Genomic DNA, 27,029 nt, shown 5'->3' with positions numbered 1-27,029 from the left:
GGGGGGTTAGAGCTGACTCTCCCTCCTTGTGCTTCCTCCAGCATTGAGCCAGTCAGCAGAGCGTGCTGAACAAAGCCACGAGAAAGGAGAGGGAGAGAAAGAGAGAGAGGGGAGCTTCTGGGGAAGAAATGTCTCTCGCTGACTCTGTCGCCTCGACAACCGGGTAAGAAAGGAGGGGAGGGAAGCACCAGAGCAGGAGGGAAAGGACTTAGGAGCATTGAAACAGAGGGAGAAAAAACAACAGAATGAACTAGTGTTTGAATAAGGAGATTCAAAACGGGTGAGGGAGGAAAGTGGATTTTATGGTGTGTGTGTCATTTATCATAAGGACTCCATTGGTTTATCTCGCTCACCTTGGGAGTTATTAACTATGTCAAAAAAGCAGTTTGATCATTGTTCTCCCCTTAGATATCGGTGCGTGGAGCAGATCCAACTGCAGAGGGCAAGTTCAGCTTTCTAAAAGTGGACCGGGGAGGCCTGAACACTCCACCTGTGATTCCTGGGTAATCAGCCTCAGGTAAGTCTTCCTCACTGTTCAAGGTGTTTGCCTTTTTACCTATTTAGGAAAAAAAAAAAAGATAATATAATCACTGATTGCACTCATCTGCAAAATGAATGCCAGCTAATTAGTTTTATGAATCAGGAAAAGTTTGGATTAATTTGTAAATTACACATCCAATGAGAGAAAAAATAATCAAGCACATTTAGGGCTTATTTAGTCCTTTTATTTCAGCAAGGGGCGGAAAAATGTTTCATCACCAACATGCTTTACTCACCTTGCACTCTGCTTCTGCTCCTCCACCTTTGTAACGAGTAATTCATCAGCCATGAGAGAAATGAGCACCTCTGTTCACCTAAATTGGATCTTGGGAGTTTGAGTCGAAGCATAACACTCAGACCGTGGAGGAGAATAGAAAGCACATCGAATATAAACATCATTCTGGGTGCTCATGCATAAGAAATGTATTCATAGAGCACCGGTGGGGGAAATCAATGCCCCTTTAAATTGGGTGGTATTCCAGCTGACTTTACATCAGGCTGTGTGTGTAGGGTGGGGGCAAAGGAGGCAGCATGTGGCATCCATATCAGATGAGATGGAGAGGAGATAAACTGATGAAGGTGGAGCTGAATGAGGGAGGGGTGTTTCTTTTTTTTTTTTCTTTAAGCTGTCGTCAGCGGCAAGGTTAAAAATCTCCCCTATGATGGAAAGACAGAGGCAGAAAAGGCAGAGAGATTGAAGAGTGGAAAAGGGCACCAGAGTGGGAGATAAAGAGTGACTCAAATGTTCAGTAAGCCAAGAAAAATAATGACCAGTAAAATGTTCATGCTCAGAAGAAGCTGCTATTGCACCCAGCTCCTACTTAGGATTAAAAGAAAGGTGGTGAAACTGTTTTTGGCATTTTCATTTTATTCTGGTTCAGAGCCACTAACATTTTATGAAATATTGAAGTTTTTTGTATGGCAATTAATGATCTTGCATGGATTCATATATAAAAAAAGACACTGTGTTCAAAAACATGACCTTATTGGCTAATCCCCCCTTATTGTTGCTGCTTTTTTCTTATTCCTGGGAAACAGAATAAATAAAATGTGTTTTCTTTACAACATGAACAGCTTCTCTTGGGTCACATAATTGACTTAATATCTGGAGATTACATAACTCCTATATCATTTTTATGTTGTAAAACCCACAGATTATAGTTCTACCATCAGCATGCCTTAGAATGCCCCAAACTTTCTTGGGGTTTATTGCTTTAACCTCACTCCTCTGCATGCATCTTTGTTTTATCATACCACTCCTTTTTCCTACAGATGGCCTTCTGTGCCAGAGTTTTGATCTTTTTAGTTTATACATTTAAAGGATTTCTTCCTGTTGATTTTGATAATCATCGGTTACAGAAGGATTTAAATGAAAAGTTCAGCAAAAGGAAAATGTGTGTAAAAATGCACAAGCAGCAGGGATAACCACAGACTAAAAGGATTACGAAACAAAATTAAGAATTTAAAGGATTAATCTGAGTCGGGGTTTGAATCCAACCAGGAGCCACGATACAGAGAAGTGTTTGGAATGGTTTTTATTTCATTTGGAAATCAAAGTCTAGGCTTGTGATAAAGGCAGCAATAATATAGGAAGCCTTACCATCTGCTGGCATGAACTTTTATTAAATCCAAAGTCCATTCTGCTGTCCACCTTTTTCATTTTAGAAGACCTCCATCTTCCTTCTTGTGTCAGGCTTAATAGGGAGGCTGATTTTCAGCAGGATTTGACACCTGCCTACTCTGAAAAAAAAAAAAAAAAATCTCAGCTATTGCTTTAATGACCATGTTGTCACTGTGCTCAATCTGCCAGCAAACTGACCTGACCTGAGAGCCAGAGGAAGTCTATGGAGTATAAAAATGCAGAAAATGAGAGACACCAAATCCAATACAGACAATCTGGAGGAGTTTTAAAAGAACAACATGAGCTTCCTTAACATTACAGCAATCCCTTAATCCTTCCACTGCTTTTGATAAATCTGTACTTTTTTACCGTAATTGAACTACTGAAATGAATGAACTCTTCCACTTCCTTATGTCTTGAGGTTTATCTATTATATTAAAGCCAGGTTCATCTCAGCAAAGCCACACAAATAGAAGGAAAGCACCCTATTTCTTAAAGCCATGCTCCATTTTGTTTTCTTGGAAACGGGGGGAAATGTTTGCTTTTTGTTTTGATAAAGTTTTTAAATATCTAGCCCCTTACAAAATGAGTTGTTTAGATTTTTTTTTCTCTCACTGAGCTTCTGATCTGAGACAGCTTACTCCATCACCGTTCTGCACTAAGAGCCTCCTTACATGCAGCTCATGTTCAGGTGTTCCTGCTGTATCTGCCTGCAGATACAGCAGGAACACCTGAGCTGCAAGAGTTTGAGAAAATAATATAAATATAAAAAGCTCCAGTGAAAGTTCTTAAGCGAGTTTAACATGTGGGGGTGCAGACAAGGTTATCCAGTAACACAGCATACATTATACAAGAGGAGGTTCAGTCCTCTCAGAACATGCACACAGGCTCTGCTCAGGCTGCTTCATGCATTTATCATCCCTGTTTTAGAGCAGGGCGCTGCATCTTAAGAAAAAAAAAAGACAAAACAGTGACTCACCTTTAACAAAATGGCTTTAATAATCCAGGATTTATCTCATAGGCAGCTTTTTTTTTATCCCCACAAACACGCATTGTAGGAAGTCAAATTACAGTCTAGTTTTAATCCTCACCTCCATGGGATTTAAATCAACTGCTCTTCTTAATCTCTGCAGAAAAAAAAGCAGAATATGCTGAACAAATCCGGCGTCTTGTAAAAAGCATTAGTTATACCACATCTCCGCAGTGCTTTACAGCTGTACTTTGCTCATAATTATTGCCGTGATTTTCTTGAATGTGAAGAAGCGTCAGAGTCATCAGAGAAGGGAAAGGATGTGTCCCTCAGGCCATGCACCACTCTCATTAGGTCTGCTCATCTTCACCAGCAGGTGTTGAGAGAGGCTTGGAGACAGATGGGGGGGAGCAGCACAAACCTTGGCTTAATGACTGACATGCACTCAGGATATGCAACAACTCTAAAGAAAAGTCGGCATTAGCACCAGGAATCAGCTCATCTAATGTTTGTAAATCTAGATGTGGAAATTTAACTATGCACTTCTAATATTTTTCACTCTATTATTATTATCTAAACGCCAATAAGTGAAGGGTATCCGTTGTCATCACCCAAGCTGTTCTCTCGTCTCCACTTGTCGTTCCACACCTCATTATATTTCTGTGCTCGTCTGAGAGTCTTCTCTTTTCTCCAGTCGATGCAAGAACTGCCATTATTAAAACAAGGCAGGGATAGACAGAAATGAAACTCAATTAGGAGAATCGAATGATCAAAACCCGCCAGCTGTTATCAGTCTCATTGGCTAGCAATAGAAAAAATAATATCCCACACATTCTTTTCTAGGAAATATAACATAATTGGTCCTTTCCGCACATGGATATGTACTTTGCATTTTACACTAGATAAAACATTACAGTGCTTATATGGCTGTAATAGCTATGGGTGATTACAGCTAACCAATAAGTCTGCTTGTAGGCTGCAGCAAATCAAAACAACTTGTAAAAGTGATTATGCCTCTTGCAGTTTTAACATAATGAGCTACATTCCAATAAACTTCACAAACCAACACAAAGTAGCTCATTATTGGGAAGTGGAAAAACAATGGTTGGTTTTCAATGGTTTGTCCACTTTTTAGTTGCCAGTTTTACTGAGACACCCTTGAATAAATACTCTGTGAAACTGACACCTGCAGAAGGTGCTGAATTAGTAAATGGAGTCATCTTTGTAGATGAAGCTGCACTTTGAAGGCCTCATAGCTTTTATGGATGCTTGGAGTTATGGACTGCATTTGGGCAAAATTAATTAATCTGATTAATTGTGATTAATCAGTTACTGAAATAATGGATTATCCATCCATTATCTGACACACTTGTCCCAATTGGGGTCATGAGGGGTGCTGGTGCCAATCAAGAGTCAGGGTACAAACAGGACAAACAAACATTTGCGAACACACTCACACCTTAGGAGAATGTAGAGAAGCCAATTAACCCAACAGTCATGTTTTTGGACTGTAGGAGGAAGCCGGAAGTACCTGGAGAGAACCCACGCATGCTCAGGTAGAACATGCAAACTCCATGCAGAAAGACCCTGGGCCAGGAATCAAACCCAGAACCTTCTTGCTGCAAGGCAGCAGTGGTACCCACTGCGACACTCATAATAATGGGTTAATTGTGATTAATCCATTATGGAAATAAACAACTAATTTAGAAATTGATTAATCGTTACCTGGAGTATAGATACTGTAAAACATGATTTAAGCTGACAGAGCAACCCACTTAGACCAGTATTTACACCAAAATTGTAAAAAAATAAAATAAAATAATGTAAACATTTTTTATTTAAGATTTTTTTTTTTTATTCGTCTGTCAATATGCTCTATCCAGAACTACTGTAAAAGCTTTAGTTTCACCTGGTTTAAATTTGTAAAAAGTCTTCTTTAAGGAACCTTTGGCTATCAAATTATTTATCAAATAATTTAAGAAACAATTAACAGATTTATAGATTTGCAAAATAATCATTAGTTGCAGCTCCAGACTACATCGTCGATTGGCTCAAGTCATGTAGGGGACGCAGCAAACATGTGGGAGAAAGGTTCTCTGATCAGAAAAGACCATACATTTTCTCTTCTTCATGCAAAACATTATGCCTGTGGACCAAACCCTCACATGCATGCATTTCTACAGCGCCGTCAAGGAAGTTGGTCAGCTTTGATAGGAAGATGGAAGGAGATAAATTGTGGGAAAGCACTGAAAAAAAAACCTTTAAGAGGAGGTTAACCTTCCAAAAAGACAACAACTCTGACAGAGCTGCTGCAGAACGGTTTAGGTTCAAAACCTACACAAATACCCGTGTGTCGGAATAATGATGTTCACAGATGTTCTCCATCCAATCTGACTTAGCGTTAAGAAGAGAGGGGAAAACAGTAATTTGTTCAATGTTAAACATTGGTAATATTGTTGTGAAAAAAGACCTGCAGATGTAGCAACAGTGTAAGATTGGTTTTAAAAGTACTGATCAAGTTGGGAGGTTCAAAGGGTTCAAGCACTTTTATCGTTACTCCTCAAGAAACAGAAGCTGGTTTAATCAAGATGCAGCTGAAGGATAGTTGGATGACTGACAAATTGCACAGAAATAATACCTAAATGACTCCTCTTAGAGTTCAGGAGGTGTATATTAACATTGTCCTTCTTACATTATAAGTGCACTTTCTCTGTTGTTCCAATGAATTAAATAGCTGAAAATTGGTGTCCTTTATAGAATATTAGATTCAGTGTGGAGCTCTCAGTTTTTCATATCCAGTGGCTTTATTATCTGTTACATAAAAGGAGAAAATGTGACATTAAAAAGCTTCAGCCCATCTGAGTAGTGTTAAAGCTGGATATTAGAAGCTTATTGAAAAGGAAGTGAAAATATTTCCAATGATTGATTCGTTACACACGTTGAGCTGTCCTGCTACACAAACACATTCTGTAGATATATAGACATGAGTCTTGTGATGACTGTAACCAGGAGCAAAATGATATCACCATATTTATACTAAAACATGTTTTCATAAAACATCTGTGTCTAATTAGTTTTTGTTTGTAAAAGAAATAAAAATGCTCCATGCTCCTAAAACATATTATGACATCTTAATGTACAAAATGAAAAATATCAGAGGCCGGCACAAGGTATAAGCAGACTTTGAGGCTCCTCGGGGCCCCCTGCTGGCCATGCCTCCCTAATACAAGGTAGATAAATGGACTTGTCTCACACCTTCTGAGCGAAACCGTAAGATTTTACACTAAATATAGCGTCCAACATCTCTGAATCTTTCATTATCTAGCGGCTGTTCATACATACCTGCCACAGAGCAAAAGTGAAAGCTTAAGCACATCATATCATACAGAACAGCCTTTACACAAGCTATATTTTTGGTTTATTATTTCTCTTTTTATAGCAGTGAAACTTGGCAATGAATAAAGTGATTTATTTCTCTTTACATGGAGGTAGAGTTGTAAGGAAAATGTATGTGTGTATTAAGCAAATCTCAGTATTTTGTTCAGGCTCATGGAAATCTGTTAAATCCTCTCTGCCTATGTTACAGGTTATTGGTTTTTATTTATTGGAACAGATGATGGAAGAAAATAGACAGACACCTTAGTGATTAATCCCTTTTACATATAGGGCCCCTAACACCATAGAGGAGCGTGGTGCAATCACTGCTCGCTCTGGCATCAACAGTTCACCTAAACTGATCCCTTAAGTATTAATTGGGTTGAGCTGCAGAGCTGCAGGCATGGTTGTATCGAATGTGAAAGTAGTCTCTGAAAACCTAACATTCATAAAGGATAGACTCTGCTTCCTCAGAGTGAATATTTGTTTTGATAGGATATCATCTTAATGTCTCTCTTTAAAGTAATGGATAATATCTGGCGCCGCTTAGAGATATCTTTGCCCATTGTAATAAAGTTTAAAAATCATCATGTTTAAGCAACATGTGTGGCATTATAGAGGTAAGCTGGCTTGATTTATTAATTTGTTAGTAATTAATCATTAATTTTTCACCCCTTCAACTAAAAATCACTAAATATATTGCATTTATTTAGCTATTTTAATTTGAAAACGATAATAAAGACAATTTGAAATAAACACATTCAATTTGTCGCTGTAGCTTTAGAGTGATTATTTGTTGCTTTAAGTTTTTCATTCATCCATTTTCTGTCACGCTTATCCCAGCTGGGGTCACGAGGGGTGCTGGTGCCTATCTCCAGCTGTCTATGGGCGAGAGGCAGGGTACAGCTTGGACAGGTCGCCAGTGCTTCGCAGGGCAACACAGAGAAAAACAACTATTCATGCACAGAAATAAGGAGAATTTAGAGAAGCCAATTAACCTAACAGTCAGGTTTTTTGTAGGAGTACCCAGAAAGAACTCACGCTTGCTCAGGGAGAACATGCGAACTCCATGCAGAAAGACCCCAAGCCGGGAATCGAACTCAGAACCTTCTTGCTGCAAGGTAGCAGTGCTACCCACTGTTCCCACTGAGCAGCTGCATTAAGTTTTTCAGTAATGCGAAACATTTAAAAACAGCCAAATTGGTCTGTCTTTCTTTTTTGATAAAGGAAACTCTATTAGCCTTTCAGCAAGCTCACAGGCAGTGTGCATCAACACACAGGAAAAAAGCAAAGCTTTGCACTTTCTGCTGCATGCAACAAACTTTTGTCACTCTGGCACTTTCTTTATCAGGTTATTCTAAAGGGTTTTAAACTATAAGAAAAGTTTATGCAATTTCAATAACCCACCTATTTCTAATGGGAAATAAACCTGTCAGTTCCCGGAGCACGGAAAAACAAAGTCACATCAGCTAGTGTCTAACTTAATTTGGGGTTCAGAATTTGTCTCTGAAGAGACATTTGTCTTCATTTCCTAAGCAAAAAATTCTTAATCATTTTTAGTATTGATCAAAAAATGCCAGCTGCTTAATCTTCTGATGGATTTTACTTCATCTGCAGGGCGGAGGACAGCTTTTGTTTCTTCTTCATCACCATGCAGTGTTTCACCTGACTGACCTTTAAGCTCACTTCTAAAGAGTCCGGATGAATCGCTGCAGTTAGAGAGCTCACTACCATCAGCATGCAAACTGTCTGCAGTAGCATATCATGAGCATGAGAGTTTAAATAAGAGGCACCCATTGACATCATTAGGCAAGAGCTGTCCATCACAGGAGATAAGCCAGCAACAGTTTCTAATACCCCGCTCGCTCTTTCTGTCAGTAATTAGGCAGGTGAGTATATTTAATTTTCTACACACATCCATACACACACACTGCACCTCGACAGCCACCAGCGGACTCGCTCCTGGTGATAAGGGTTGACAGGGAAAGGAATAAAATCACAGCTTTTACTCTGTCTCACCTCAAGCTCTTGTGAGCAGCATCTTAAAGCAAAAAGCTGCCACCTTTTCTTGTCTATAAGCCCTTGAACCCCTTCCCACCTTCCCCATTATCCCTTTCATTTCCTCCACATGAGCCACCCAGAGAAAGAACCTTGGTCTGCAGCAGCTTAAGGACACAGTTCATTCCCTCACAGCCCTACTTGTTCAGTACAGATTTGGAAGTCCCCCTGTCCTTCATTTTGTTTAATGCTTGTGTCAACTGTTCCAAATTCAAACATCTATTTCTTGCTCGTGTTCACTCACTCGAGGAGAAGAAGCCGTCAGAGCTGTGAGAAAGTAATAATGAAGCGGTGTAATGTGTCGCTCACAGGTGCCAGCATGGATGTGGAGGACGAGGCGCTGCTGTTTGGCACCAGCTGGGGAGATGAGGAGGAAGAGGAGGAGGATGGGGAGACGCACGCTGCCGGGCAGAGCTGTTTGTCGGGGAGTGAAGGGGTTTGTGGGGTTTGGAGTGGAGTGGGGTGGGTGTACACACAACCCTGGGCCAGTGGGGTGGTTTTAGGGGTAGCATTCCTCATGCCCTCTGCCCTGTTCGCCTACATGCTGCTCTACTGCCCTCCTCTGGACATAGATCTCTCCTACAGTGCCTTTGAGGTTCACAGTCACTTCTCAGCTGAGCGCTTTGATGCTCTCACTGTTGCTGTGAGGACTCAGCTTGGGTCTTGGGACAGACGCAGGCGGGACATAGAGGACATGGAGTCTGAGGCTCTAAAGGAGCTTCTCCTGGAGAAGCTGGATGAAAAGGGGGTTTTCAACTGGACAGAAAGGAAGAAGGTAAAGTCCTCCTTTCAACCAGAAAACACTTTAAGAACAGAAGGTGATCAGAGAGGAGAAGCAGAAACTGAGCCTGACGCAGGTATGGGAGGAATAAAGATGGACAAGAGCTTAAATCCAAGAGCTGAAGAGGAACAAGGATTAAAAGATGGAAATTCCTCCTTTTCACTCATTAGGAGGCGCAGATTTGCTCCTAATTACTACATGCAGAGCCAGGCTCTGTGGAAGATTGAGCTGGTTTTTGTAGCTCAGGGGAAAGGTGAGCGCAACATCTTCACCCCAGAGCGTCTGGAGACAGTTCACCATGTGGAGCGTCTGCTCATGCAGCATCCTCAGTTTCATCAGTTCTGTTGGAAACCTATGGAGATATTAAGGGATCTGCCTCTGGGGCCTTCTTATTGCTCCCCACCCAGCTCACTTCTGTCTTACCTCTACCCCAGTGAGAAGGCGGGGAAGATATACTATGATGGCATGGGCCCAGATCTGGCTGATATTCAAGGTAAGTCAACAAGATGATCCAGTTACAATACGTTATTATGAAAATGCTCTCATGTTAAAAAAAATTAACTTTTATGTATTTTTTGTAGCATCTTGTGTTATAGACATATAAATTACATAAACTCTAAGTGGATAAAAGAGGATCAGTAATTTTTTATATTTTGTACAAAGAAAATGGTGTTTGCATTTGTATTGAGCCTCACTTACTTTGATACCCCTAAACCAAGATTATAAAATAATGTTCCAAGCTTTAGCCACATCATGGGGTGCTGTTTAATCCATTATCCAAAGAGGTAAAAAGCAGGGTACCTCTGAGAAGCGTCCATCAAGGAAACAGCCATCTGTTTGAAAGAACAGGCCAGGAAACGAGAGCCTTTATTTATTATAAGCCAGAATACTAATGGTACCTCTACCTCTATAAGGATCCACAGAGATCTACTGTTTTGTCTCTTCAAGACAGATATTAGTTGTGAACCCTGCAAATCGTCTTTTTTGAAATATGCCAATAAAAAAGCAATTGTTCAAAGAAGTAATAAAAAAAAAATCAGTTTTACAGCTTCCCACAAGTGATGAAGGGGATAAAGCAAACCTGTTGAATGAGATGCTTTTTTTGGAAACCGTTTAACCGAAATTCTTTTTTTTTTTTTACCTATGCAAACGCTATGAACTATGTTAAAAAAATGAAACACAATCAAACATGGTAGAGACTGCATCATTCTGTGGGATCTTTTTCCTCAGCAACAGCAGGGAGAGTGATCATAGTTGATGGAAGGATAGATGGATTTATGGATGTCACGATTTGATATTGATAAAAGAAAATTGATATTAGAACATATTAGCCTGCTTCTAAAATCCCCGATATAAGCAATCTGATAGAAACACTCTGCTTTTTATCTGCTTCTGTTTAAAGGTTTTGTAACCCATTAGTTAATAATATATAGGCAGTTGTTCTTATACTTTCTGTTGTTGACTATAGTAACATCAGTATAATGTCAGAGAAAAAAAAAACTGTATTGGGACATCCAGAGATGTAATGCAGGGTAATCTGGAAAGAAAGAAAAAAAAATGGGGGAAAAACAAGAGAACCACCACCCTAAACAATGTAATCAAGGCACAGTGGTATTTTATGTTATAATCTATATTAGTCTATTGAAACACTTGATAATTCCTGGCCAAACTAACATCGCGATAATAATTTCAGTCTGTAGATGTTAAAATCTTGATACTTGAGGCTGATAGCAGAGAAAACTAGTCCTACAGACTAAGTACTCATGCATTGAAAATGTATGCAAGAAAGAAAAAAAAGTTTTTCTTCACATTAAAGTGCTTTGGGTTTTTTATTAGTTGTTATTTGCCTCACACAATTCCTATAAAACACACTGCTGGTTATCTTCTGAGAAAATGTAAAAGTTGATGCTGTATAAAATCTTTTGTATTTCACTGTATCATAAAAAAAACCCTCTGAGTCGAGCTAACCTAACTTCTGCTTTCATCTCTTGGCACTTTGTGGTAGGTTCCCTGAGTCTGGCCATCACCCACCCACAGTTCTACTGGTACGTGGATGAAAGTCTCTCCCCTGAGCATCTCTCTTCAGCCCTTTTACGCAGTGAGATCCACTTTGGAGCTCCCCTGCCGTCCTTCTACTCCCTGCAGGATCGAGCAGATGAGCAAAGAGCTCGCTTCAAAAACTTTGTGGTTCAGTATGCAGGCATGCTGGCCAAGCAGTCTACCAGGTCAGACACTTTACCTCAGAGCTGACTGAGTGTTATTCATTTTAAGTATTTGGAGCACTGAGGCTCATAGTACAAGGCCTGTAACTCAGTCCCAGGTTGTTTTCTTTGTATTCCTGTTTGCAGTGAGGTGAAGGTGCTGTATGGGGGGACAGAGCTGTTTGATGATGAAGTGAGACACACCTTTTATAATGATATGATGCTGGCTGTCATCAGCGGAGCTTGCATCACTGCGCTCGTCTACTTTCTCACCTCCTTTTCTGGTACAATAAAATCTGTTTCTCTCTTTTTGTGATCAGTTATTTATTTTTTCATCTTACATGAATTAAAAATAAAATTTCATCTAAAAAAAAATTTAACCCTGGTTTGCAGTGATCAGCCCCATCCAGATAGTGTGATCTATTTCTTGTGTCATTTCTCTTTGAAGATTTGGTTGAAATGTGAACAGGCTCAGTTTTTTTTTTCTTTTGTACTCTTTGAAGTCTTTCTGACGTTCTTTGGACTCGCCAGCATCGGATTGAGCTGCTTGATGGCTCTTTTTCTCTACCATGTTGTCTTTGGAGTGAGGTACCTCGGCATTCTCAACGGAGTGGCAGCGTTTGTCATCATTGGGATTGGTAAGAGCATGCATTTATCTTGGTGAAAGTCTGCATTTATTTTTAGGTTGTGTTGTTTTATAAACAGGATTGATCTGCAGGCAGTTTTGTTCATCAGAAAAAAATCCTTTGATCAGAGGAACATAAAGACCAAAAGAAAAAGGAAAAATAAAGAAAACAATGATTGAGTCTTTTTACACTTTTACTGCCTGAGAGATTCTTTAAAGTTAGACAAAAATCAAATATATATTCTTCATGTACTGAAAGTACAGGTTAAAATTAATTAGAGCTTCAAAATAAAAAAAGGCTGAAAGAAAGAATAGTCTTGGAGCAAATCAAAGTGACAGTTCCCAAAACACACATAGATTATTCATTTCCTCTTAAGAATGGAGCAACAATGTTTAAATGCTAACTTGTTCTAATTATTACATCACAGAGAACAATGAGGCAATTGTGTTAAAAGAGCCAAACATGCTTTTGATATATTTTGCATAAACAAAGTATTTCTAGGAGTAAATATGTTTTTAGGTAAATTAATCCGTTGATAATTTCCTCCATGTAATCATGTTCTTTTACTTCTGAAAATAGCAATTGTAACCATGAAATGTGTTTTATTATTCAAATGACTGCATTATAGGTTATCAGGGTCAGCAAATTACTTTTACTGTGCTTAAATATTTTTTGTCTTTTTTTTTCATATAAAATCAGATAGATTTTATATATATAATTAATTATAATCAGTGAATTTAAATCAATAAAGCTGTCAGAAAAATGACATCAAAAGTGTATTGCCTCTGGGATATTGTAGATTATCTGTTCCATGGCTTGTAAAAGTGTGTTTTTGCTCTGATGTTCTTTGGATTTGTTTTGAGTTTTTATGTTGGTTCATTAAAATCACAAACTTAGACCTAGTTCATTGGGAATGTATGTGATAACTTACAAAAATTGTGTGCATAAGTGTGGAAAAAACAAAATCTCTCCAGAGACGCATGGTGGTGGCAGCAGCATGGACAGGGACAGTAGAAGCTGGAGCTTTACTTGCTGCAAACTGTGGTTCTACAAAAACAGCTGAATGCAAATATATGGTGCACTTTGTCAACATTTTTAGATCATGTATCCTTTTGCATCTACAACAGATCATATTCTGTTCGTTTTAGTTTTTAAAATCTTTTATTAAAATAATATTTAAAATAAGATAAATAATCTGCCAGATAATTACCCTTGGTAAGACTTTGGGAATCATGATATATATTCTCAAAAAAGAAGTCTTACCAAATGCAGTTTTCTTGCTGTACTGGCAGATTATTATGCTTATTTAAGGCAGAATCTTCTGAAAAGGAGATTAATAATCTAATAGAATCTGCTCTTGCTTAGAATATCAATCATATGATAACTTTGTACAGACGTTTTGGTTAGACATATAATAAGAAGACTTGGTCAAATTGGAAATATTATAATTTTACAGTTTTCCTCTGTTCATCTGCTCCATCAAATCCAAATAACATGTATTTAAAGTTAGAATTTGTGGGCAAACTTTGGCAAAAGTACTAAAGACTTTAGAAGAATAAATGCAGCTAACAGATCAGATTCTTTATAGTCAAGTTTAACCTGCTGTTTTTGTGTTTTTTTTTCTTATATTTTTGTCGCCTGTTTTTTTTTTTTATCTATATCAACATGATTGAATCAGTGGTTTGTAGTTTTACACACTTGGCTTACATAAATAAATTTACATCATTACTGGAAAGTCATCAAAGGTTTTTCTTCTTTTTACCACAGCAGTTAAAATGTATAATTGTGTAATCATATCTCACTCATTACTATGTTCGCTTAAAACTTTTTTTTAAAATCCTTTCTGTCATCTGCATCTCTTCTAAACTTTATGCTAAACAAGCCAGAGTAGTTTAATGCAAGTTTCCATTCAAGGATTTTTTTTTTGGGTCCTTTTGTTCTCTGGATGAGCATTTATAAAATCAGTGTTCACCTTTGCAATAAATCATATATTTCTGCTCTTCACCTCTCAGGTGTGGATGATGTGTTTGTGTTCATCAGCACCTTCAGACAGGCCTCCCATCTACGGCACCCTCAGGAGCGAATGATCTACACCATAAAAACCGCCGGCAGGGCGACGTTCCTCACCTCCTTCACGACTGCAGCTGCCTACGCCGCCAACACCTTTTCTCAGGTAATCGGGCGAGAGAAATGCACCGTTTAATAGAATGTCTACAGGAAGTCTAAATGACTCCTCTGCACAGGATGAATAGAAATGCTGCTCTCAGCAGACATCCGTTTTTGCTCGATAAGCACAAATTGAATGTTTGAAGGTCCTTTACACTGTGCTGCGTTTAACTGACACTCAGATCCCAGCCGTGCATGACTTTGGCCTATTCATGGCCCTCATTGTCAGCTGCGCCTGGCTTTGGGTGTCTGTCCTGATGCCAGCAGCCCTGTGTATCTGGACCCAGCATGTGGAGCCTCACGAACATGACTGGTTAAACTGGTGAGCTGCTGCTTCCTTGCTTTGTTGAGAGGTGTTATTTGTGGTGGCTGTGCAGAGTTTAGACAGCTGCCTCTGACCCTAAACTGTCCTCTCTCTGAAGCGTGAAGTTGCTCTTAGGCTTGTCAGCGAGCTACAGCCCTTTGTCAGATGAGGATGATGATGTGGCACTTCTGTCGGTGGACATGGAGCCAGGTGAGATTATGATCTCCTTTACAAAAAGTGGACGGTATGGCGAGGCAGCGAATGGGAGGCTATGATTCCTGACTATAAAACACAGCTGTTGAGGCATCACTGAGGTCATTCTCCTTTTGGCAGGCTCCTGTGACACAGACAGCGATGCAGCCATTCTTTCCCTCACAGTGGAGACACCATTATCCTCTACAGGACAGCAGCATATGGGTGTGGTTAGCACAAAACTCCAATGGGGCCTGAAGCACTTAGTGGCGCTGCCTGCTGTGAGGCATCGGAAAGCAGTTTTAGGTGAGACATGACATGAATTCACTCAAATTGGACATGAGAGGACATTTTCTTAACAAAGGCTGCAGATAAAAAACCCGCAGGTTTGTCTGCATCCAAAAAGCGACCTTTAAAGGAATTTGTATTTTACAGAAAATGGTAAAAAAGCAACTTCCAAATGATAAAACTCACAGTGTGAGAAAATCACTTAATTTTCAGTGATAGTATTAATGCTATTGATGCTTTGCTCAACAGCCCATGTTGGCATCAGGTCAGCACTTAAACGCTTCTCGGTGTTGGAGCATATAGAGACAGAGAGTCCTAGATCTTCTTTTCTCTTAGATCTAGTTAATGTTTTCTCTTGTGACCAACTTCTGAGTTGATCTACATTTCTATCCTGTTCAAATGTTCATTTTTGACTTTTTATGCATCATAAATAGATGAAACCCACCATATTTCATTTTTAATCTTCTGGTGTTTGAAATATATATTTAGTTATGATACTTTGAACTCTAATAAACTTCCTAGGACCTTTGGGAAAAACACTGACCCACAGCATCACAGGCCCTCCACTGTATTTACCACTGAGCATTGGTTGCTTTCCATTATTTCTCTTTTCATGCTAAAACTATCCTGGAAAATCTTAGACAAAATCCAATTTCCTCTCTTTCCACTGATTGACCCTCAATATTTAGCTTATAAGGAGTAGAGCATCCCAGTGTTTTCTATGATAAGAGGAAATCAAAGCAGATGGTTCTTTTCAGGCCTTGAAAATCTAGATTTTTCTGCAGCAATAAGAAACAAATGGATGGATGGAAGCTGTGCTTCAAAATATCAGAGAAATAAAAAAAAAATCTTTATCAATATTTTTTAATGCTATAATAATTGTCCTTATTTATCCATATTTTACATTTTGAATTGCTGTTAATTATTGCAAATTACAAAAAAAGATATATTACATTTCTATTTAATGAAAAAAATGTTCCAACATTTTAACAATCATTACATGTTCAGCTTAAAAACTATTTTGTTTGAAGTAATCCTGAGCTCCTCTCAGAATTGTAATGGTGCTAGTGGAAAAAGATTAAATGAGGAATCTGGACAACTTGAACCAGAATAAACATCCCTGCACTGAAATCTGCTATTTTGGTGTAACTATATGTTAACCAAAAAATGTCCAAACAATGCATGATCAAAACTCTTTTTTTTTTTTTTAAATAAGATAGATTAAATAGGATTCATTTTTAGGCTACATTTAAATTAGGCTGTATGTTATACATATATATATATTTTTATAATGTATGTTTATGTTGCAGAAATTAGAGATAAGTGAATGTCAGGTTACTGAGTAAGTGTTCCATTTCTAATTGGGATATTTTAACCTCTATGTTGCTTTAAAATATTGAAGGCTTTTTTACACGGCTGCTGTATTAACAGGAAATCAATAAACTTAACTCCTAAGTGATAATTTATTGTTACATCCTAGAAGCCTCCCTGTTAAAGAAGACCTGGTTGCTAATATCTGTCTTGGTGCCATTCCAGGCGTCTTTCTCCTGGTTCTGGTCTTCTCTGCGGGTTGCTGCTGTCTCCTGAGACCAGCCACCCATGCCCCCCTCCTGTTCCGACAGGACACAAACCTTCAGACTCTGCTGGCTCTGCGCAGCAACCTCAGTGGTCAGGGAATCTCCTGCCCCATGTGCTCAGGTGAGACTATAACAGTGAAAGACATTTTAAGGAGCGTTTCTGTTGAAAGATTTGAAAGCAGGTCATATCCTACCTGCAGTAGAAAGCTGCCTGTTATTTGAAGCCAATAATTGGCCAAAGAGGTGCCAATAGGCAAAGGGACTTCCTCTCTAATTGAAACAGCAAAGGGGTTTAGGCATTTGCTTCATTTTTTAAACAGCAGTCACTCAGTAGGTAGATGATTTCTTTGTTTTGTGTTTTTTATGCTATTACATAACAAACTGAAAAAACCCAGAGAATCTCTTAAGAAGAGATTTAAGACCTAAAGTTAGAGTGGAGGATTTTTGCAAATCTTTGAAAATACCCGCCCTCTCTACTTTAAAAAAAAAAACTGCACATGCACAACCCTGTGGCCGCTCCCAAGAGGGCACGCCTATTAAACGTGTGCAAGAGCATGCACAAGACCATTTATCCTCATGCAAGCTCTGTTTAACAGTTGCTGTTTGCATCGCTCATACAAGCTTACTTTCCAGAAGATTTGCAATTTTTCCATCATGTCAGACTCACCGGTGGTAAATGAAAATGGGGACAAACACGTAGGATGGCCTTACGTAAACATATCACTAGAATGATTGACAATTAGGAGTACCACTTATTTTGGTGATCCACCCGGAAAAAGAGCATCCTCAACTATACCTTTAACAAACTTTATTTACGGATTTATTCTTTTTTTGTTTTTAATCAAAAAACCATGTAATTCCAAGTAGTGTTTTACAAAAACACGAAATTTGCTCTGGTATGAGGTGCTACACACAGACGAACAAATTAGAAGTATTTAACTTGCAATAAACAAATGTAATTGCATAAGAATGACATGAGAATAGAGAAAAATATTGCAATTTTTTGCAGAGGAAGAGCAAAACAGCAAACATTAGAAATATGCAATAATAAAACTAAATTAAATACATATTATATAATCAATGTGGCTTTATCTAAGGTAGACAAAACTATGGGAGCAAGACGAATCCGAACAAAGGAAGATTTTTACATAAATTGTAACACTTAATAAGCTTTTTAAAGAGAGGTCCAGTAGGGGTAAAAATTGAGGCCCCATTAAAAAACAGAAGGCAACAGTGAACCAGCAACAAGTTGTTGTTGCTATTAAAGCTGTGTTAAATTCTCCTTTAGGGTGAAGCTTATATCTGGCAATAGAAACAAACTCAACCAAACAACAAATTCAACTGGGGAGATTTGCTAACTTTTTGTTCAGTGAACAGAATAATTAATATTAGTAATACCAGCAAATAACTTACTCATTTGCTCTTTTCAACTTTTAAACACCATAGAAAACCCTTACTGAAAGTGATGCTGTACTGTGATCCTTAAAGAACTACTCAGATGCAGAATACCAGAAGATTCAAATTAAAACCTGTCAAACCTTTTTAACAGCAAAGCAACCATATTGAATTCAATGGAAATGTCATGAGAGCTGTACGAAACCTAATTTTGGTTTGCATACACTCTGTGTATACAAAAATGGTCTAAGTCGAATTTCAAGGTAAAACCTGCTGCAGAGCCTTTCTGACTTTCCTTTTAAAAGCCCGACTTTAAAGGTTTAATTTAAATGAAATGAAATAATTACATGCACACACACCACACATGCCATTTGTGCCTTTATGCTTTAAAAATCTTTGTCATTATGCTTCTTGGAAATTCTATTCAAAGCTGTTGTCCTTGTTACAAAAAGACCGAGAAGCGCTCCCCTAAAAGCATGTTTTATCCTGTAGGTGTGTTCATGGAAAAGCCCCACCTTCTGTACACACACACTCCTTCAGGTTTGAGGTTTTCCACACATCAGCGAAGTCAAAGCCCAACAGCCTCAACTGCCCCCAAAATCTCAATCAAAACAAACCCAGGCACAAACACAACAGGTAAGGAGGGTGATGTTGATGATGATGATGATCTTCACTTACGTAGAATGACCTGACTCCATAGCTTTATCTGGTTCTGGTGTTTTAGGCTCCTTGCTGACTGTGTACATGTCAAAGCTGGTTCAAGGAGGCTCCACAACAATCTACAGATTCTCTCTGAACACCAGCGTCCCATCACCGTGGAAAGTGTGCAGCACAGAGCACGATGAGGTGTCGTCATTCCAGGTTTGGGCTGCAAACAAAGTCGTCTTCACTATCATATTGTGACTGGTGCTGCCATAATAATGTTTCATTTTGTCTGAACAGGCATTTAGTCATCCCTTCGACAATTACACCAGCAGAATGACAGTGTGTATTTCCAGAGAGTACCGGCCGTACCCCAGCTGGATGCTCACGTCCAGCTCGTGTGATCCCCGCCATGGCTGGACTCCAGAGTTTTCTTTTTATGTTGCAGCGTCTCTGCAGCAGAATAGCAGGTGGAATGATAAATTCTGTGCCCCAGTGAGGATTCTCCAGTGGCTTTGGCTGCAAATCTATCAAATAAAATCTGCTTTCTGCTTTCAGGAGGCTTTATTTTGCTCAGTGCCACCAGAGACCTCATCCCAGCAGACTGTGTGTCAAAACGCCTGGTTGTGGCTTCAGTTCTGGGCCTGATGGCCCCTTAAAGGGATCTTTTTATAGCCCTCTCCCCAGCGGTGAGTGAGCTAGTGTCTTTGTCTGAGATCATTATCAACACAAAGATGATTTTTCAGCTCATTAGGAAAACACTGTATGTGTCTCTCTAGCTTATCTTTTCTTTGTCATTTACTCCACGTCATGACTGCTGTGAATAGAGAGAATGCTGTTGTATGACAGCTTCTTCAAGTGGCACTCTGTAAACCCACCGGAGGGTTCTTTTTTTCCACAGCACTCCAGTCGTGCAGCTATTTTTACACTGAATAAACAAACACAGTTGAGAGATTTTCCTCTCGTTCTATTTTCTAAGATTCCTCATCCTCTGCCAAGACAAAAGCATCCAAAACGTCCGGCTTCAACCCGTGCATGGGCGGCGCCTGTGGTCGCCCAGCTGTGCGTCCTCTGGTCGACACCGGGGCCATGGTTTTCGTCGTGTTTGGGATCCTGGGAGTGAATCGAAGCGAAAACAGGGAAAACCATGTGATTGGAGACATGGTGAGGGCAACAGCACACTACTCACAGCCGGATCTGCACACTACTACTAATGAGCTCAGCTGTCTTTGAATGACTTTAAAAAACTTTTTGCAGGATTTGCAGAAATATATATAGTGAACAAATTGTTTAGATAAAATGGGATTAATGCAGAGACATATTTTTGTAATTATTCCCTGATATTATTTCATTGTTTTTAAAGGGCAGTGTTATACTAGATCCAGACTTTGATATTTTCAAAGAGATGGGCCATCTTTGCAAAATCTGCAAAGCTGTCGGTGCCAACAGAAAACTGGTGAAGCCAGGAGGAGCTCAGTGTTTGCCCTCAGGTAAAACATCTCAAAGTGGTTATTCTGACAAACATTTTTTTTAAATGTCTATAAATCTTCATTGCACACCTCATAGCAAACAATGAGATATTTTGGGTTGTTGAATGTACAAATTATGAGTCTTTTTATGTTCAGTCTTAAAATCACAGTATTCAGACCGAAGAATAATTTCAAAAATTGCATCAAACACAAATTAACTGCTCTGTGAAAATAGTTTCTATCAATTTAAAGGTATAGTAGGGAGTTTCCCGAATTTTTGAAAAGAACCGCCCTCTCCACTTTAAAAAAAAATGCATGCACAACCCTGTACCCACTCCTAAAAGGGAATGCCTATTAACTGTGTGCGAGAGCATGCACGACCCATTTATCCTCGTGCACGCTCTGTTTACAAGTTGCTGTGTGCATCATTCATGCAAGTTTATTTTCCAAAAGAACAAAGGCAAGCTTCAATAAGTGGCTGAAACCATTGCTAACCACACATATACATCGGAAAGTGCGCATGTTGCAGAAAAAGGACGGCCTTACGTAAACATATCGCCAGAATGATTGACAATTATGAGGACCACTTATTTTGATGATCCAACGGCAAAAAAAACATCCTCCACTATACCTTTAACACATTTTTTTTTTTAATGGTATAACTTTTTTCACAGTAAAAAATGTAGTTTATTACTGATAAAACCATGATTACTGATGGAGTCAGATAAATGAGGCTCTTTGTATTACAGAAAAATCTCAAATTTACAGTGCCTAGGTATTTCCCCCAGCATGATGCTGCCATCAGCAGCACTATGCATGTTTCTATTGGTGATGTTGTGTTCAGGGTGATAGATAATGGTAGTTTTCCAACAAATGCAGTGAAGCCTCAAAATGCATCAATTTTCAAATGGAATTCACACGTTGGCAATAAAGTGTAAAGGATAAAAATTGTGGAGATTTGTAGAGCTTATTTTGTTCCTGTTAGGAAACAAGCTCTCCTCTGTTCTTCCTCTGCTCCATCCTGAGTGCCAATCTCTGCCTGAACCCAACCTCCTCCCTGGGCAGCTCTCCCACGGAGCAGTAGGGATGCATGGAGGGAAGGTTCGCTGGTTGTCCATGGCCTTTGAATCGGTAAGTCCCTTTTATTTTTTACTTTTCCCTCAGCAGACATTTCCTAACCAGCCATCCCTCACGTCTCCCCTTCGAAGACCACATACAAGGGGAAGTCCTCCTTTCAGACCTATTCAGACTTCCTTCAGTGGGAGAACTTCATCCAGGAGCAGCTTGCCAGCCTCCCACCCACCTCTGCTCTCCAGCGAGGTTTCCAGACATGTGAGCACTGGAAGCAGATCTTCATGGAAATTATAGGTTGGTGTATTATTAAGTTGAGTGTTTTATATCTACAATCCTATTAGTGCAGAGGTGTATAGATGTAATGAAATCGGATCTTTCCAGGTGTGGAAAGTGCCCTCTGGAGTCTCCTGCTCTCTCTTGGGATCTGTGTGGCTGCTGTCTCCGTGTTTACAGCACATCCTCTGCTGCTGCTGCCTGTGCTCATCACAATTATAGGTAAGAGATGAAGTGGTTCTGATGTCCCTGGAAGCCATGTGTGTAGATGTTTTAAAGGCTGGGTCCTTTTTTTTTCAACAGGAGTGATCTGTCTTGTCGTGGCTGTCATGTATTGGCTGGGATGGGAGATGGGAGCAGTGGAGGCAATTTCTCTGTCAATACTTGTCGGATCTTCTGTGGATTACTGTCTGCACCTGGTGGAGGGATACCTGCTGGCTGGGGAGACGGCTTCCACGATGCCTGGACAGAACTCTGTAAGGGAAAGCTCATTTCTCTCATTGTTGCAGCTCTAAGCCATCAAACGCTATTCTTCTTCTTCTTATTATTATTATTTCTTTGAACCTTTTCACATTTGGTCACATATTTGTAAAATATATGGGACCTTTATATTTTGATGCATATTTTGTTATGTGCTTTTCACATATAGAGAATATATTTACCCAGCCTTTCTGCACCATAGCGCATACTTAGTCTGATTAGATAAAAGCAACAAACCTCTAAAAGGTTTGCTTTTAGGCTAAGTTCACACTGCAGGCATTAATGCTCAATTTTTTTTGTGAAATCCGATTCTTTTGTGTGGTTGTTCACATTTTCAAATATACTTGTATGTGATCTCCTGTGTGAACCGCATTCACACAAATTAAGTGTCCCATATGTGCAGTAGAGGATGCAATGACGTCACAATGGATAGTACTGCTGAAGGGCATCTTGCAATCTTTAATTTTTTTCCCAACCTCAGCCAGTGCTTTAACAATAAAATCTTTTCAAGAATTTTGGAAATAAAAACTGCTCTCCGCATGGTTGTTGTTTTTCTTCATGCTTCTGCTTAGAAAGATGCAGAATAGGTGCCTTTGTTAAGTATTAATGATGTTCAGTGTGGATGGATGTGACCTAAATGTATAGACACATGTCAAATTTGAAAGGACCAAGTAGCCAATTGGCCAGGTTTGCATTGGAAAAAATTGGGTCTGTGTTGTTCAGAATGTCATGAAAAGATCAGATACAGGTCGCATATGGGCAAAAAAAAAAATCAGATTTTGGTCACTTTAGGCTCCAGTGTGAACATAGCCTCTGGATGAAGCTCCATACAACATCAACACAGCATGACGCTGCTGCCACCGTGCTTCACAGTGGAGGTGGAGTGTTTAGTGTTAGTTTGCTGCCTCAGATAATTATTTTATTTATTTTTTTAACATGGTTTCATTTTGGAGTTCTCTTATAACAGCCAGACATGGATGGATCACCAATAGTTTTCTTCTAGTCAGATTCTGATTTACTGTCTGCTGGCAGATTTCTTTTTTTTGTGTGTGTGTGTGTGTGTATGTTATGTTGTTTCCCCTGTGCTGTTAGTTTGGAAGGGGGATATGTTTTGTGGGGTTTTTTCCAGCAGCTTTGCAGTGTGCCAAAACTATTTTGTCTTAATGGGTTTAATTTAGTTAATTAAATGCTAAAAATAGTTTAATAGTTCTTCATAACCAAATCTAACTTAAAATGTCACTAGTTTATTCCTCAGCTGTTTTCTTTGGTTCTTGATGCCGTTTGTTCACTGATGCTCTCAGACAGATCTCTGTGGTCTTTGCACAACACATGGATTAATACAGTTTAAAATGACACAAAGTTGGACTCGATTTACTAAAATGAGGACTTCTAAAGGCTAGAGGATTTTTATTTTATTTTAGAGTAAAAGGAGCTGAATCCACTTGTTCCCCAAATGTTTAGCACGTTTTGAAAAACTAGTTGAAAAAGAAGTTTCCTTTTTCCTCCACTTTGCATTACTTTCTAATGGTCAGTCACACAGATATTATAGTTTGCGACTTTAAACATGACCTACTGTGAAAAGGTTCAAGTTTGGTTTGTTGAAAGGCACTGAAAGTTTCATAATTTTTTCAAGCTGCTTGAAAAAAAAAAAGGAAAATTTTTTTTTTTGTCTTCTTTGGGTCCATTAGTGGTGGAAGAAGATGCTTTTAAATGAATTCATTTTATCTGGTTGTTTACAGGAGCCTTCAGCTGAGCGGAAGAGGCGAACTTTGGAGGCAGTGAACCATGTGGGCGTTGCCATAGTGTCCAGCGCTGTCACCACAGCAATCTCCACAGTCCCTCTTTTCTTCTGCGTCATTGTGCCTTTTGCCAAGTTTGGTCAGATCGTGGCCATTAACACAGCTGTCTCCATTTTGTTCACCTTGTCCGTGACCTCTGCCTTGTTGGCTTGCATGGGTCCGGCCCATTTCAACAGACATCCCAGAGCAGTGCTTAAGGCCAGCCTAGCCGTGACGGCAGCTGCGGCCTTAGGAGGGGCTCTGTGCTGGACCGGCCGACAGCTGGGGGCATCGGCCTGGAGATCGCTCAGCTCATAAACTCCACTGTCCTCTGCTCACACTGATGTCAGACATGAGTAATGTATTCTCCTTTACCTTCAAGGGGATTAATAGATCAGAAAGTGATCTTTAAAGCACAAAGATGTCAACACAGCCTCAGTAATTTAAAGCTATTTGTTATCCAAGAACAGATTTTAGTAATCAGCTAACCTGGGTTATAAAAAACAAAACTTTTATGTCTTGGATATCTTCTAAAAGTCCAGTGTAACTATATGACAAACGTTTTTATATTTTATTTCACAACCACATATTTATGTGTGAAGGGATTTTTGTGACAGATCAACACAAAGTAGCACATAGCTGTGCAATGGATGGACACTGTATAGTTTCCAAACCATTTAAAAACCTGAAACTGTTTGTCTTCACCAGCTTTGCACATTAAAGGTTTGAAACTTATTCCCATTTTTCTTAAAAGAAAAACACCTAAAACTGTGGATTAAGATTAATTATTCTGTACATTTTTGCGCTATTTCTTTTAAATATATGAGGATTTTAACAGTCTTAAATGTCTCCATATTCCTTTGTAATAATAATGATTTACAATAAACTTAAACTCCACTTACCAATAAGGTGAGTGCTGCCCTGAATTTTATTTAGGGGTGTCAACATTTTATAGTTTCAGGTATTAAAATATTGGAAAAAAAACGTATTTCCATAAAATGTAGGTACTCCTTTGTTTTGATCAATTGCATAAAATCCCAAGTTCTTAAACCTGTATTTTTAAGTGCTTTATTGAGAAACGAGTTCTCATTTAGAAGAAAAACCTGTTAGCTGGTGTACTTTTGGCTTTGAATGTGACCAAATGTGGAAGTATTTGTCATGAAGGGTTACAGGGGGCAAAATGAAATAAATATGAAATAAATGAATATGAATGGACCATAAAATACATAAATAAAACCTAGAAAATAGATTTATTAATGGCTTTATTTAAGAAATAAATACTGTCAACATATGGACAATACAAAAAGAAGTGCTGATAATTAAATATGCCTTTAAAATTATGAAATTAAATATTAGTCTTTTTTTTTTAAATAACTAATTATATATATATACATATATACATACATACACACACTTTTTTCATTAAACTTTTCATGTAGTTAAGGTTATATTTTGTGTTTTTATGGTGCTTTATTTCATTATATAGTTATTCAATTTATCCCCGCTAACCCTCAATAATTTAGTGATTTAATACTTTTGCCAAAAATCTATGTTTTGTTGTCTCACCTTCCACTTTGAATAGTTGCTGTTCTTATTTTGCACCACTTTGCTGATGGGTTTGTTGACACTGTTGAAAGACGGCGATCTGATTGTGACCACTGACTGTAATGTTGGCTGTTCGAAAGACTTCTTGTTTTCTGCAACATCCTTTTTTTTATTCCTTGTGTTTTCTGGAAAGCCTTTACTATTTCCACCTGCAGCTGGATGAAAAGTTGCATCATCTGAATTTATACTGTTTGGTTTAATGTAATGTGTGATGTAAATGTTCTGAACTTCTGGGAGCTGCTAACACACCTGTGTTAAATTCTTTTTACGTGATCAGATCTTTAACTGCTTCAAGGTTTTTGTAACAAAAGGAAAAAAAAAAAACAAATAGAAAGAATCCTCTCTTCCTGTCCTCAGGTGTACACTCCATCACACTTAAAAAGCACTTGATGTAACCCTTCACGTGCTCTCACAGCAAAGAGCAGCACTCAAACACCCATCAGCACCAGCTACGCTCTACCCTGCAGTGAAGGTGAGGACCATTTGTCAAAATCACATAAGAGAGAGGGACCAACTCAGTCAAAGCAAGAGTGCAACGTTTCTGTTTTGTCTCTGCTATAGTTGTGAGTGTTAAATAAAGCAGGTGCAGAAAGCCTTTTGTCTTCTCGTTAGTGAAAGGTCAGCGATGCGTCCTTGTGCTTTGTGGCATAACGGAGGATGGAGAGGAGTCCCAATCGTTTACAGTCACATAATTACAGTGAGAGAGAGACAGCATCACATCTCTGACAGGCTATTAATCTTCTATATGAAACAACTCAGACTGTCATAACTGGAGAGCAGTGTGTTATCATGCAAAAAAAAGTAAAACCAGAAGGATATTTAGATGCAGTACATAGTATTGCATGGTGAAAAGTCAGAAATTCTTGGTGTATTGTTATGAAACCTGAAATGAAATAAATGTATTGCAGCAGTGAAAGAGACATTGAGTTTTTGATCAGTGGTCCGTTTGTAAAACTGAAGGAGTTTTGTTACAGAGCTGATTCCTGAACAGATCCGTATCTACAGCATAACATACATATAGTATATAAGCAATGTTTTTTTTCATACCAATTAATAAATGTTCACCAGAAGCTGAAAACAGCCTGATTAATTCACTCATACATAAAAATACAGGGTTTACACAAAGAAAACACGGTTTGTAACCAAAAAAGCTGAAATCAGTAGATAGATAGCATACCTGCTGTTATGTGCAAATGAAACAAGCAGGTTTCATTATGAAAGCTTTTTTCTTACCAAAGTATTGCAGTGAGGGGAACCAATAAAGGAAGCGAAGAGACTTTCATAAAAGGAAAAAAGAAAAAAAAAAAAACTGTTGCAAAACATATTAATGAAATTGGTTGCAGCTGCATTTCTATACTTCAAATTGTTTCAATATGCATCATTGGAGCCATAATCTGGATGTGGAAAGAATATTATTTAAAGAAAAGAAAAAAAGAAGCCACAATATGGTCTGAATATTCCAAATAGTTTTTCTAGAGCTGTACGAAACTCGCAGGGAGCTTCAAAAAGCAAAGAGCAGGTAAGGTTATTCCCACCAAAACAAGTAAAGCAGTGGACCACGACGACCTCTCTGCACAGTACTTCACTGTTAAAGGACAAGCATGATGGAGACCT

General features: G+C 38.7%; 1 protein-coding gene across 4 annotated transcripts; it reads left to right on the top strand.

The window, feature by feature from the left end:
- Positions 1-51: 51 nt before the first annotated feature.
- On the top strand, positions 52-26,703 carry ptchd2 (patched domain containing 2). Of its 4 annotated transcripts, XM_015389182.1 has the most exons (23): positions 52-163; positions 409-517; positions 8,124-8,395; positions 8,876-9,838; positions 11,351-11,570; positions 11,694-11,830; positions 12,050-12,184; positions 14,185-14,345; positions 14,521-14,660; positions 14,761-14,852; positions 14,976-15,140; positions 16,659-16,820; positions 18,587-18,730; positions 18,819-18,955; positions 19,037-19,206; positions 19,295-19,425; positions 19,716-19,900; positions 20,100-20,226; positions 21,191-21,336; positions 21,414-21,573; positions 21,661-21,774; positions 21,856-22,028; positions 23,772-26,703. In XM_015389182.1, the coding sequence occupies exons 4-23, from the start codon at positions 8,884-8,886 to the stop codon at positions 24,126-24,128; spliced, it is 4,011 nt and encodes a 1,336-aa protein (XP_015244668.1). In that variant the 5' UTR covers positions 52-163; positions 409-517; positions 8,124-8,395; positions 8,876-8,883; the 3' UTR covers positions 24,129-26,703. The 4 variants fall into 4 exon arrangements, with proteins under 4 accessions (XP_015244668.1, XP_015244665.1, XP_015244666.1 ...); XM_015389179.1 differs by lacking the exon at positions 8,124-8,395 and having other exon boundaries at positions 53-163; positions 23,772-26,700; XM_015389180.1 differs by lacking the exon at positions 8,124-8,395 and having other exon boundaries at positions 161-280; positions 23,772-26,700.
- Positions 26,704-27,029: the final 326 nt, after the last annotated feature.

Source organism: Cyprinodon variegatus, unplaced genomic scaffold (assembly GCF_000732505.1).
Source record: "Cyprinodon variegatus isolate N-32 unplaced genomic scaffold, C_variegatus-1.0 Scaffold451, whole genome shotgun sequence".
NCBI classification, from domain to species: domain Eukaryota; kingdom Metazoa; phylum Chordata; class Actinopteri; order Cyprinodontiformes; family Cyprinodontidae; genus Cyprinodon; species Cyprinodon variegatus.
Note: the sequence above shows the minus strand (reverse complement) of the source record. Positions and strands in the feature narration are given on the sequence as shown.

Bases quoted from the DNA above. Each gene is read 5' to 3' on its own strand.
- ptchd2 (XM_015389182.1), top strand. From the start codon at position 8,884: ATGGATGTGGAGGACGAGGCGCTGCTGTTTGGCACCAGCTGGGGAGAT. The intron at 18,731-18,818 runs GTAAGGAGGGTG...CTGGTGTTTTAG, and splicing joins CCCAGGCACAAACACAACAG to GCTCCTTGCTGACTGTGTAC. The intron at 22,029-23,771 runs GTAAGGGAAAGC...GGTTGTTTACAG, and splicing joins CGATGCCTGGACAGAACTCT to GAGCCTTCAGCTGAGCGGAA.